The sequence below is a fragment of the Rhinoderma darwinii genome, chromosome 6 (genome assembly GCF_050947455.1).
Source record: "Rhinoderma darwinii isolate aRhiDar2 chromosome 6, aRhiDar2.hap1, whole genome shotgun sequence".
In the NCBI taxonomy this organism is placed as follows: Eukaryota; Metazoa; Chordata; class Amphibia; order Anura; family Rhinodermatidae; genus Rhinoderma; species Rhinoderma darwinii.
This window is the reverse complement of record NC_134692.1, coordinates 39667421-39680597: the sequence shown is the minus strand read 5'-3', so window position 1 is coordinate 39680597 and position 13177 is coordinate 39667421. Positions and strand designations below refer to the sequence as shown.

At 39.1% G+C, this 13177-nt stretch overlaps 1 protein-coding gene across 2 annotated transcripts in view; it reads right to left on the bottom strand.

The window, feature by feature from the left end:
- ITPRID2 (ITPR interacting domain containing 2) overlaps positions 1 to 13177 on the bottom strand; it is a 73569-nt gene that overhangs the window by 19168 nt on the left and 41224 nt on the right. For both annotated transcript variants that reach the window (XM_075829540.1, XM_075829539.1), the window contains exons 10-12: positions 5134 to 5206; positions 3807 to 3898; positions 83 to 1279 (exon numbers count right to left, since the gene is read on the bottom strand). In XM_075829540.1, coding sequence (XP_075685655.1) covers positions 83 to 1279; positions 3807 to 3898; positions 5134 to 5206 — 1362 coding nt within the window. The remainder of the gene's footprint in view (positions 1 to 82; positions 1280 to 3806; positions 3899 to 5133; positions 5207 to 13177) is intronic.

The window sequence follows — 13177 nt, the reverse complement described above, 5'->3', positions numbered from 1 at the left end:
ACACACAAAAAAAAAAAAAAAAAAGTCTAAAATAAGTCTCCCTACTATGGACTTCTTCCACTAACCATTAACTTCCCATTACCTGTGAAAGATTTTGAAGTGAGCTTCTTATATCATGAAGTACTCTGCGAAGCTGCATTTCAGTAGTGGATGGTGGAGAACTTAAAGGTAAAGTACACCCAGAACATGATCTGTGAAGAGATCCATAGCCAAACCTCTGGTTAACTGGACAGGAAAACTGGGATATCAGAGAGCCACATGATGCACCAGAAAAGTTTGGGACACTGTGCGTGCTCCAGGCTCTAGCATGTTCACATAGTGGCCTCTCATGCCAGTCAGACTGTAAAGAATGAAGTGAACATGAAGAATGTGACCGGTGGGATGGGGCATGGGCAGTGCATGACTGTGGTCTTCTCGTTTGATCTGCTATTCGCCCGGTGCCACTTTTCTGGGCATCTCTTGTATCAGAAACCGGAGACCTGAAAACAGTAGATTTACTGGTAGTGTAAAGTTCCTCTGCTTGTTCAGATAATTCATCATCCTCCTCTGGTGTAAATTTGTAAGAAAATGATGGAGGGCTACACACAGTTGCCTTCCCAGAATTTAAAACAATGTTTACTTTGGAAACCACTCGTACAGGACTTAACAGTGGAGTGGGCAGGGATTGAGTCCTTCTCAGTGGGTACCCAGAACTTGTGTACTTGTGCCTCCGCTTCAACAGTTCTTTTGAGGTGATTACGCTACGGCCAGTTCTGGATTCTGCCGTCTCTGAACCAAACATTTTCTTTTGTGCCCGCTGTAATGCCACATTAACACGATCCACTGACCGTGAATCTGAACTACCCAAACCAGGAAATCTATCATACGCAGGAAAATGGTCCAATGCTTCGGATATGTGATGAGTGGTGTAAGAAAGGGATTCATATTCGCTGTTTGTTTCCAACTCACTATCAACTGTACATTCATGTTGTAAATCAGAGTCTTCTTCGCTTAGATCATGAGTGTCATCTACAGCAGCGTTAAAATCTTCACTAGACTTGAGCTCCACATTTTGATTATTTTGGACTTCAACATTTCCATTATGTATATCCGGTTCTTTTTCTGTAAAGAAGACTTGTCTTTCCAAGCCAACAGGTGTCAGGAACTCTTCATCAAGGTCAATGGATTCCCTTTGGTGAAGTGCTAGGGGAGTCCTTAGGTCTTCTCCTATGGAGGTTACAGTAGTTTCACTGTCATAGCTATCTGCACTACTCCCCATTGCCTGCAAAGAATCTTGAACCTTAAAAACAAAATGCAGAAATATAATATCATTACAAAAAAGTCTAATAGCAAGGTGTATAGACCTGACAAGATAATACCTACAGACACACTTAAAAAGGACAATCATTTTAAAAGATTATCTGTGCTTATTCTCTTGCGAGTTTGGGTTATCAGATAAATAAAATAAAAAGTGAATCCCTATGACCTAGGGTGGCAAAAATCAAAAACAGAAAAATCAAAAAACACTACACAACAGAAGCCAGATTGATCTTTCCTGTAAGGAAAATCTCTTTAGGAAGTTGGATATTTTGAAAATATCTATGGCATAAACTCCTCAAGGAGTTTACGGCGTAAACAAAGAAAATCGGGTCAAAAGAAATAAGCAAGATGTTTTGTAGAACAATAAGCACCTGCAGAGGAAAGTCAACCTTCACCCAAAAAGAGTCAGTAACACATTTGTATTAAAAGTAATGAAATATTGTACTAGATCAAACATGCACAAAAGAAAGTCTGCATCATAATTTAACCACTCAGCAAAGGAGAGCCTCAACCCGCAAGAACATGAGTTGTATGTTTTAAGAATGTGGCGACGGTACAAAAAGAGTTAAGCGAACTGTTCTCCCTTATTTGTGAATCATTGAAAAACACAAAAAAAACCTCCTCTCTTCGGATCAGCAGATCATCTTTGCAGAACAAAATGTGCATACTTCAACATAGTGAGGAAAAATTGTGATGCATCATCCATTTAATATTAAAATAAAAAAACAACCTGTATGGAGTTTTTCAACATTGTTGATCACTAGGTTACGGCTTTATAATTTGCATGCTCTGCATAGTGCAGACTAGACTGTGCAAGGGGCCTCTCTACCTTACCAGCACTGTAGCCCCTTTAATCTAGTCATCTCTGGAGCTCGTAAGTACATGCATTGCCTCTTAGGACACTAAGGGCCCGTCCACACGCTGTGGAATTGCTGCGTTTTTTCCTGGCCGGGATTTCGGCCTGAAAAAACGCAGCAGAATACAGTAGCAGCATAGTGGATAAGATTGAACAAATCTCATCCACATGCTGCGTAAAACTTCCAGCCGAAATTGATGCGTATTGGTGCGTGTTATTTGGACCGCAGCATGTAAATTCCTGCTACGGAAAGTGGACTGAATTGCTGTGTTTTTCAGAGGAGATGTCTCCATCTCCTAACATTTGTAAAAACGCAATTTCCACACCACTTTGTCGTAAAAACCGCAGGAATGGTGCGTTTTTGCCACAGAGGAAAGCCTTTGACTTTCAACGGAAGTGCTGCAGAAATTTTATGCAGCAATTCCATTGTGTGTGGACATGCCCTTAGGACATCTTACATTTTAACATCAACATTTATAGTAATGATCTCCAAATAGAGATACATCATGTTTGTGTGCGCGTATGTATGTATGCATGTATGTATGTATGCATGCATGCATGTGTGCGTGTATGCATGTATGTTTGTGTGCGTGTATGTATGTATTTTTGTGTGCGTGTATGTATGTATGTATGTATGTGTGCGTGTATGTATGTATGTTTGTGTGCGTGTATGTATGTTTGTGTGTATGTATGTATGTATGTATGTGTGTGTATGTATGTATGTATGTATGTATGTATGTGTGTATGTTTGTGTGCGTGCATGTATGTTTGTGTGCGTGCATGCGTGCGTGCGTGCATGTATGTTTGTGTGCTTTGTATGTACACACACACACACACACACACACACACACACACGACTGTTAAAGTGAATGGGTCTGTGAGGACTATCAGGTGCCACTCGGATGCCGTCAAAAACAGCCCGAGTGGCACAACAGTCGAGTGCAAGATTCCTTATGGACAGCGACTACAGCAACAACTGCCATTGCAATATAACCAACTCCTGAGACACTGAGCGGCAGGTTTCCTTCCAAACAGGACTTTAAAACAGTCAAACCTCTTGTATAAACCCTTAGGGCTCGTCCACACTCCGCGGAATTGCCGCGTTTATGGGCGGAAATTCGGACGGAAAAAAACACAGAACACAGTAGCAGCATAGCGGATGAGATTTAACAAATCTCATCCACATGCTGCATAAAATTTCCGAACCAAAATTGACCTGCGGTGCGTATTTCTCAGACCGCAGCATGTCAATTCCTGCAGCGGAAAGTGTCCAGAATTGCTGCGTTTGTCAGAGGAGATGTCTTCATTTCCTAACAGTGGGAAAAACGCAGCAATTTGCGCACCATTTTCTGCCGTAAAAACCGGAGGTACTGGTGTGTTTTTGCCGCAGCGGAAAGCCTTTGACTTTCAACTAATTGCTGCAGACATTTTCTGCAACAATTCCGTTGTGTGTGGACAAGCCCTTAAAGTACAGTGCAAGGAAACCTATAGACAAATGAACAGTGGAGAAGGATTATTAGATAAAGAATAGCTCGATAAGACGTTTTATATTTGTTATTCTGCCTGCTGAGCTGCAGAAGAATTGAGTGTCTAGTGGAACAAACTAAAAAGTCTTTGTTGGATTTAACTTGGAGCAATGATGAATACTTACCGGAAGAGAATTTGTCAGTAGACAGTCACCGGATGTATCTTCAGCAAATCCACTGCTATCAGAATGCTGGCTAGCAGTCCTCAGCAGATTATCTAAAAATGATAAAATTAGGTCTCTATTATCAGAAATCATTGAATTTTAAAAAAAATGGCTTCTTCATAATTCACTGTGAAACTCACCCTTGTTTTACTTGTGGGTGATCATTCGGATCTACCATTTACATTGAACTAGATTAAACAGCTTATCCATGAAAACGGTTGTAAAAAGTAAATTTATCATACCCTTAATGTGCAAAGCGCAAGCAAACGGACTACAAAGTAGAGACTGAAGGAGCCATTTTGAATAAGAAATAGTCAGGCCGTCTCTTCTGCCACTTCTCCCCAGGGCCCTTTTCTAATCCACAGCTGTAAGAGTTCCTCTGTGCGGTGCTCCTATCTATCCCTGAGCAATGTGTGCCACCAGCGATTCACAGGATCATGGAGATCCAGCAGTCACCTGACGGTGCATGTTACTAAGCAATAGCCAACATTTTCATTCAAAAAGTCAAAAATAGATTTTATTTTTGCTAGGGACTCGCAAACTTAGGACGTTTTAGTTTATTTTTAGAGGGAATAACTTTTTTTTTTTTTAAATAAAAAAGTACTTAAAAACGACGTTTTTTAATTGCATATTTTTTTCCTGAGCTTCATTTTTCCGCCGGAACCTGGACATAAACCTCAGTCCGTAAAGCTTCCCCAATAGGTTGTTTTCTAAGACTGGCGGGGTTTCACGAGGAGAAAGCAGTGACAATAAAATGTTGAAACAGCGACTTCCCATGTGTTGGAGAAAAATCTACGGCATCTATGACCCGGGGTAATTTCCGCTATAATTTCCACCAAGTTCTGGTGGAAATTATATTAAATCTGTCAGGTAAACCATGCACAGCTTTATTTAAGTGGCGAGTGGAGTAGAACAGCAAAAAGCTGCAAATAATTGCACAAATATGGCGCCATAATTTAAGACTTTTTAATGACAACAAAAATGGCATAAAGACATACTTAAATTTTGAGAAGTATGCAGAAGTCATTGAGCATTCTCTATGCATAGGTCATTGTATTGGGAGTGGGAGGTTTCGAATGTCAATGGGGCTGCTGTAAAGAAATTCTCTAAACTGCTGCTCATAGCCCGGACAAGATGGCTGCCCTCAACAATGTACGGAAGAAAAAAAAAAGTTACACATACAAACATATATATATATATATTTATATATTTTTTTTTTTTCCCCTCAGTATCGGTTTTTAATTCGAAAACTAAATATAGGAGATTTACGGAAACATGCACTTCTTACCTTTGCCTATTTTTTCTAATACCAGATTCATTATGGGTGGAACTTGGTGAGGTTCCTCCTCTGCACTCTGCAACTGAAAGGAATAAGATGGTTAGGAGCGATGCTCATGTGTTAGTACGGCAATATGTTCTAGAGAGCTAGGCTATTTTAAGATGCTTGAAAAATCAGCTGTTAAAAAGATAAAAACGTATCAGGGCTATGCAGAAAGAGAACGTCTTCCTTGCAGTAAACCTCAACTTTGATCAACCCACGAGACAAATATGTAACCGTGTGAATAAAAAAAATAAAATAAAAAAAAAAGGAATAGACCTGCACAATATTTTCCAAAGTAAAGAGGAAGCACCTTGTGACGTGTTAAACAAAGAAATCCCGTTGTAAAAAGCAGTTACCGAAAATATGAATCACGCACCAATTTCCTGTACTGCAAAGAGAGGTCTTACAATAGCTTGGCAGCTGTAAGATCTAGGAGGTAAACCTTCATTGTGGGCAGTAAAAGCTTCCAATGTGCTCGGTGTAGTGTTTATATTATTGCACTTTGGAAATATGAATCTAGGTCTGAAATCCAAGAAAAGGTGAACAGCAAAAAAACGGGACATTTCAGAAGCTGCGTAAACATTAGGTCGTAGAGGAAAAAAACAAAAACATAAGAGCACACAAATGGAAAAATATATATGTGCTACACACTCCGATAAACCAGGTTACTCAGATGTATAGAAAGTAAACATAGCAACAAAACATATGAAAGCGATAAAGAAACATGAACTTAGCAACAGCAATGACCTCTATACACAACAAAGCAATACCACAATCTAATATACTTAGGGCTTTGATCACGAGCGTTATTCTTTATGGCAGGGGTTCTGATATTTTTATTTTTTTTCATAATAAAGTAAATTCACACACCATGGATATTCGGTGCCAGATCCACAATGCATAGGGAGAAATCCATGGCAAACCCTGTTTGGACTTACCCTAAGAACATGCGGCCATTAAAAAAAAATACTAAAAGCGAAATCTTTTTGAAACGTTCTCTTAATAGATTTATTTTTCATGTCCCATTTGGGAAGTAAAAAAACGATACACACATGCATTACACATCATTTGTATGTATACATTAGGTGTCCTTCTTGCACAACACCAACAGAGTAATGTAAAAACCTTATTCGCTCAATGTTCACGCAGCCAAGAGGGAATAAAGAAAAAATAAAGTTTCCACATCACAGCCACAAGATAGCAGTGTTCACCTGGAAATGTAAGGGCTTTCTTTAGAAGAGATCAGCAATGAAGCCGCTCTGTCTAAGCAGAAAAATCCGACAGATGGGAAAACTCCCAAATGATAAAAGTTTTAAATAGCAAGACCTGCTACAGCCCCCGGCAGAAAAAACAAAAACCACTAGTCAACAGCTTATCTACTATGGCTGCACATGTCCCCATGGAAATGCAGACTATAAAGAGAATGCATCGTAGTAATGCAGCTCATACAGAACGGCAGAGGGGCTTCCAATCAAACATCCCAGAAAATGGAAAGGCCAGATTTAATGAAGAACTTTTAAGCCTGGTCATACATTAAAACATGGTTAGAAAAATCTCAGGGGACAGATTACTAAAAACGCACCTAGACATTTTCTGTTGTCAATTACCGTTTGGGTTTATTTTCGATCAATGACTATAAGAAGGATCTAAATAGTCTGGCTATAGAATAAAAATACTCCGACTGGCTGCTAAAGTCTACAGTAATTCTTCCATCGCCGAACTAAAGCTACATTTATAACTCCCCACATTAGAAGGTGTAGTCGGCCATCAGGCAGTTTAGAGATTTTCCCTTTCTAGTTATTAATATCATGCATCCATGAAATCAGACAAACACTGCCGTCTAATCCTGCAGTCATACTCCCATACATTCGGCAGTTTAGGAAGAAGTGACGGGCAGATTAAACGTAGCAGGGCTGCAGGAACGGACTACAGGGGTTTGTGAATTGGAGTCTCTTTGGAAACTAACCACAGACAATAAGGCTATATCAACACGACCGGGTGACAAATCACCTGTGCGGGTCGCGTTTTCACGGATCCATCATAGACTTGTTTATTGAGTGATGACAAGTCCTATTATTTTCCCCAGACCGTTCACGTGGTCCGTTGAAAAGAAACAGCTGTGTGAATAGCCCCAGACATGTATTCATTTTAATGTAACAGCCATGAAAAAAAAACAAAAAAAAAACGGCCGTCACTCAGCCAACTTTCCCTGTCTGAGTAAGCCCTAAAAGTCCACTAGTCCAAACAAAAATAAAGAGAACTTAATTAAAAAGACTCAGACAGGATGACAAAAAACAAAACAAAAAAAAAACCCTAGTACCTTCCTACCTTTACTGCACACAGACCCCGCAATGGGCGATTCCAATCTCCAACCTGTCCCGAGAGGTCTTTATTAAAGGCAAATGTGTCATCGGAAAATGACCTATTGCTTAAAGTATTTAGGTGAAACATATTAAAAAGGCACCTTTACATTTTTTTAATAAATATGCTTCAGTGTGATTGGTGCAACTTTCAAAATGCTTTTTATTACAAATTTTTACTTTGAGATACAGTTGCTTTGTATATTGTATACAGAGCAGCTGTATCTAGCAATAAAACCTGTATCAGTGAACAAGTCAGTGCCGCTGACCTGAAAGATACAGGTTTCAGAACTAGATAAAGCTGCTCTGTATATAAAGCAGCTGTATCTCAAAAAGTAAAAACATTTAATAAAAAGCGTTTTGAAAGTTGCACCAATCACAGACTAAAAAAAAAAAACAAAAAAAAACAGCCAGTAAAAGAAATTTTGGGGATATTTGTTAAAAAAAAAAAAACAACAAAACATAGTAGGGCTAGAGTAATCAAAGGGAGTAGAATGAATAACACCAAGCAAACAGATTTACTCAAACACCACACATGAACCGGCAACAAGGATTAGCACTTAACATTAGATGTATAGTCAGAGTTTCACCTATATACAGGGCTCCAACATGTTTTCCCCGCATACAGCATCAGTACGTAAAAGTTACTAAAGTCATAGTGACCGGTCAAGTAGGCAACAAGATTTAGACCAAATAAAAAAAATGCAAAGAGTAAAACAAATGGTAGCTAAAAGATACACAATATAGCATATGGACTAATGCGGGATTGGAATCTCTATAGAGCTGCACATATACAGCAGTCAGAGATACAGAAGCCCGTAGGCTTAGTTACTCCCAACAAACTGAGCAGGTAAGGAAGAGCCATTCAATAGTGATAAGTGGAGTAACCCAAAGGGTATGTTCACACGGGCTATTTTCAGCCGTTTTTTTGGGACGTTTAAAAAAAATAAAAATAAAAATCGGAAACAGAATGCCTACAAACATTTGGCCATTGATTTCAATGGGAAATACAGAGTTCTGTTCCGACGGGGCATTTCTTTTACGCTTCATTTTCAAAAAAAATTAGCGTAAAAAAAGCCTCGTAAAAAGAAGTGCATGTCACTTCTTGAGCAGTTTTTTATTGACTCAATAGAAAAAAACAGCTCCAAAAACTGCCGCAAAAAACGCCAGTTGCTTAACGGCTGAAAAATCAGGGGAAAACAGCTCTGTATTTTCAGCTGTATTTTGTTAAACGTGTGGACATACCCTTATTGTAATGCACTAAAAAGGATTGGTAGCGCCACACGTGTGAGCGAGGATGCCAAGTCTCACTGCTCTATTTAAATTACAGTGCAGACCCATTAAACAACTTCCCTTCTGATGACGTGCCAATCCGCTGATATGTCAACCATTGATGCCATTCAACTAGGGTAAACCACGCACAGAGCTCCGGGCACTACCTCAATTAGACAGGTGTCAAATGACCTTTTGTCATCTCCTGTACATGCGCCCTCAATACAAACGTGCAGATGCTTTACCAGTGCGTTTCGTATCATTAGTGGGTCACACTCAAGTCACTCAGGGATAGGGAATGGCAACCATCGGCACCATTAGTGGTTTAACACAGTTGTCTTTGCCTTTTGTCGCCAATAATGAAGAACAAAAAATATGTTCTTATGATATTTTAGATGGAAATACATACGATTGGGAGAGAACTGTACCTCAATGTACAATAGCATGATGTAAAGATTAAAGTACCAATATACTGCTAATTGTTAGTTTATGAGAATGTATATTTTTTTATATAGATTAGAGAGAGATAAATCAGTCTGTATAGGACATTTAAATAGGAGCAGATTAAACAAAATAGGATAGAAAATTCACAAAGTTGCTTCTATTTTCATTACACTAGGATAAGAAAAAAATAAAATTGCTCCGAAGACCGACATTGCCTTTAAACAATGAAACCTACAAGATCTCACTAGTGGTAGTGGAGAATGTTGCTGGACAAATGTTTCAAACAGACGGAGATATTTGCCAGTTTACAGACCCCCTATTAGTCAGTATTCCCGAGTTGATGGTTCCTTTGCTGCCAAATGGTAACTGTAAGCCGATTTGGCAATATTAAACTAGATTAAAAAGTATACACTAGGTCCATCAATTTATTTCTTTATCTCACAGGGTCTGCCGGCACAAGGAAATAGACGGTCATCCTGTCCAAAGCAATTTTCAGTTTTGCTGAAGTTGTTTATTAACCCATTGAAAGTCCCTAATGTGCTTCATACTAAACTAACCAGACATAAAAAGGACATCGTATTCAAGTTCTTGGATCACAAATGGTAACAACTTTTAGGTAAAACTGTCAAACGCAAACATTTATCTATGTAGAACTCATTGTGCTCGGTGTGGGTTATTTTCAAGTCTATGACATCAGTAAGTCTTAATTTTTTTCCGTGGTATATTAAAAAGGAAATGTATGCTTATCTAATGTTACAGGGAACACATGGCATTGAGTGACCAAACCCATATGAAAAACAAGTGACATTTACAGTTTCTGGAATAATTAAAAAACACAGAAATAAGGGAGAAGTCTTCCTTTGTTTAAAAGTCGCCTACCAACCTAAACGCCTGTTTCCTGTCAGCAATACCCGTGTCATTTTCAGAGTAACAGTATTATTGAGAACAGCAAGTCTTCCCAAGTAGTGCAAGAAAATAAATATTCATACAAGCGCGTCATCCGCAAAAAAAAACAAAAAACTGATCAGTGAAAAATGGATGGCACATGTAGTCTGCGTGCAGTCTTGTTTCACGCATCCGTAGACTTTAATGGGCGATAGGAAATGCTGTGAGTTTCAGGGATGTTAATGCAGAACTACAAAGATTAGTGGCATTCAAAATGGTCGGTCTTCTGCTATCAAATTAGAAGTAATTGTGTTCTTTGCAGCTTGTTGTTTTCACCATCCTGACAATGTCATTATAGATGCCAATGTCTCTGAAACCGCGTTTAATAATGGAGATCACATGCTCTGTAGCCGAACCAATCGGTTCGGCTGTCAGAGGACAGGTTGCTGGGGAGTCGGGGACACGGACACCGCCGGCGTCAGAGCGCTCTCCTCAGTGCTATGCCGGCAGAAGTAGAGGTCTGCAGATTCACGTCCTGGCCGCACGGGGTATATGCGGATAGGACGTGAATCTACAGATGGTCGGCACGTCCCCAGTGTATATTATATTAATCTTGCACTTTGATGAGGAGTGAAATATGGCAGTGTAATGAATGCATGCAAGCCATAATGTAGTAAGTTATTTATAAACTTCTATTGAAAAGAAACTATAAAAATAAAATAAAATACAATTCACAAGGATATGGATGACGCCGTGAAGCGACAGAGGACTACACATTGAATTAAAGGTATGTTACCGAACCTGCAAGTATTTTAGCCATCGCTTCGTACTATCATATGTATCTACCATTACAAAACCACAATGAAAAAAAACAAAACGAAACTCAGCGCAATCAACAGTCGTCACCCAGTGCAGATCAGGTACTTTGATTATTTTTCACGGTTTCAAATGTATCTGTGTGCTCAGGATGCAGATACAGTTGAAACTAAGGGTAGAACAAGGAGCCGTAAGGTCCCTGCTCTGCCATTCACTAAATATTAATTCAATGGTTTAGCATGCAAATAGGGGGAGTGGTATGCAATGAGTGTGTCCTAAATAATCGTGCTTTTGATTTAGGTCATAATCGCCCAGTCCTAATATATCTATATTCCTACTCACAAGATACACTGGCCCATCCTTGTTTCATGTTGTCACCAGGAGACTGACGGATTTAACAGGTGTATTAAATATCCACCTAGCATTTTTGGGATGACCTAGCATGTTTAGGATGGGGATATTAAGTGGAGCCCCCCTCCCCCCCGATGTTATTCTGGGGGCACTATATAGATAACATCCTGATTGTCAGTTTGCCGACTAGCTTTAAGAAATTCATGGACTACTTGAAAAATCAATGAGGTTGGTCTAGGATTTACCTCTGAAATCAATACCAAATATGAATCTCAAATCTATAAAGATGACCAAGATTGTTTACAAACAAATACTTAGCAAAAACCCACAGCAACAGTTTTAAACTTTCAGGGCAATGAATTTCTCAGCGTAGTAAAGATAGGATAGCCAAAGGAACAATACTCGAGTATTAGAAGAAACTGTAGCGTTTCCCAGAATTACAACTTAGAGTTAAGAGATCACTTCACACAAAAAGAGGATACTCATTACCTGTACTAAACAGGGCGTTTAAAATGTGCAGCCAATAGCAAGGGAGGCTTAATGTTCATTTCGAAGCAGAACACAACCAGACAGCCAATACGCCGAATAGGTACTTTTGACAATGAAACTGACAAAACAATGGGTATCTTATGTAGACCAGGGGATAGCTTAGGTTCTGTTTAGATGTGCGTTGGAGGCTCAGTTAGTGACTTCTGGTGCAGTTCCGGTAAAAAAAAATACTCAAACAAATAGCACAGTTAGTACCAGTGATGCAATGGCTACAGCACTTCCGTTAGGGGAACAGAAGAGCGAATAAACTGAACAGAAGAATGGAAAAACCTAGCCCTAATGTGAACAAAGATTTAGAAGGCATATTCTGGAACATATAGATTTAGAAGGCATATTCTGGACCAAGAGGTGGCAACTGGAACAATAAAATCTTACGTCAAGAACCCCAATGGAATTACTGGATGTGTTCAGCAAATCCAAGGGGCTTAAATGAACCATGTTTTATTAGATCCCCAATGCATTACAATCAATCCTACTTTTAAATCCTTTATGCCATCATTGCCTTTACATCATCAAATGAGCCATTATTGATAATCATGTTTGTGGTATTTTTTCATTCTTTCGTCATTTGGTTCTACATATGCACCTCCTAAAAAAAAAAAAAAAAAAAAAAAAAAACACGTCAGGACAGTCTAAAGGGTATGTTCACATGGCTTATTTTCAGCCGTTTTTCATGCCATAAATGCCGCTGAAAATATGTAAGCTGAACGTCTCCAAACATCTGCCCATTTTCAAATGGGAAAAATGGTGTTTCGTTCCAAACGGGGCATTTTTTTTACGCCGCCGTTTGAAAAACAGCTTAAAAAAAAAAAGGCTGCAAACTCCCCAAAAAACGTTTGTGGTTTTAAAGACCTCTGAAAATCAGAGGCTGTATTCCCTTGAAAACAGCTCCGTATTTTACAGCCGTTTTTTGTTTGCCGTGTGAACATAACCTTAGGAGTAACTAGGGACAGATGGCAAGTAGGGGTGCCCTTTTGGAGGCAATACCTCTGCTTTTAGGCAGGTGCTTGGGTGAGAGCTATTATAGCGAAAGGTGTCCTCTTAATACTCTCGTCCCTATCTAAAACTCCTCTTGTACCGATGACCCCTCATGGTAACGTGGAATCAAGGATCGGTCAAGAGCAAGAATGATATTGCCGGATTGGATAAAAAAATAAATAAATAAAAAATAATAATAAATGTTGCTTATATGGATAATGAACGTTTTGGAATGGGATATTAATGGTTATAGCCTGGTATAGTGTGTGACGGGGACTCTTGATTTAATTTATGGTCACCTGTCACATCAGGACGTCTACCCTATTACGGTGAATTTGTACTTTTAAAGTGGATTT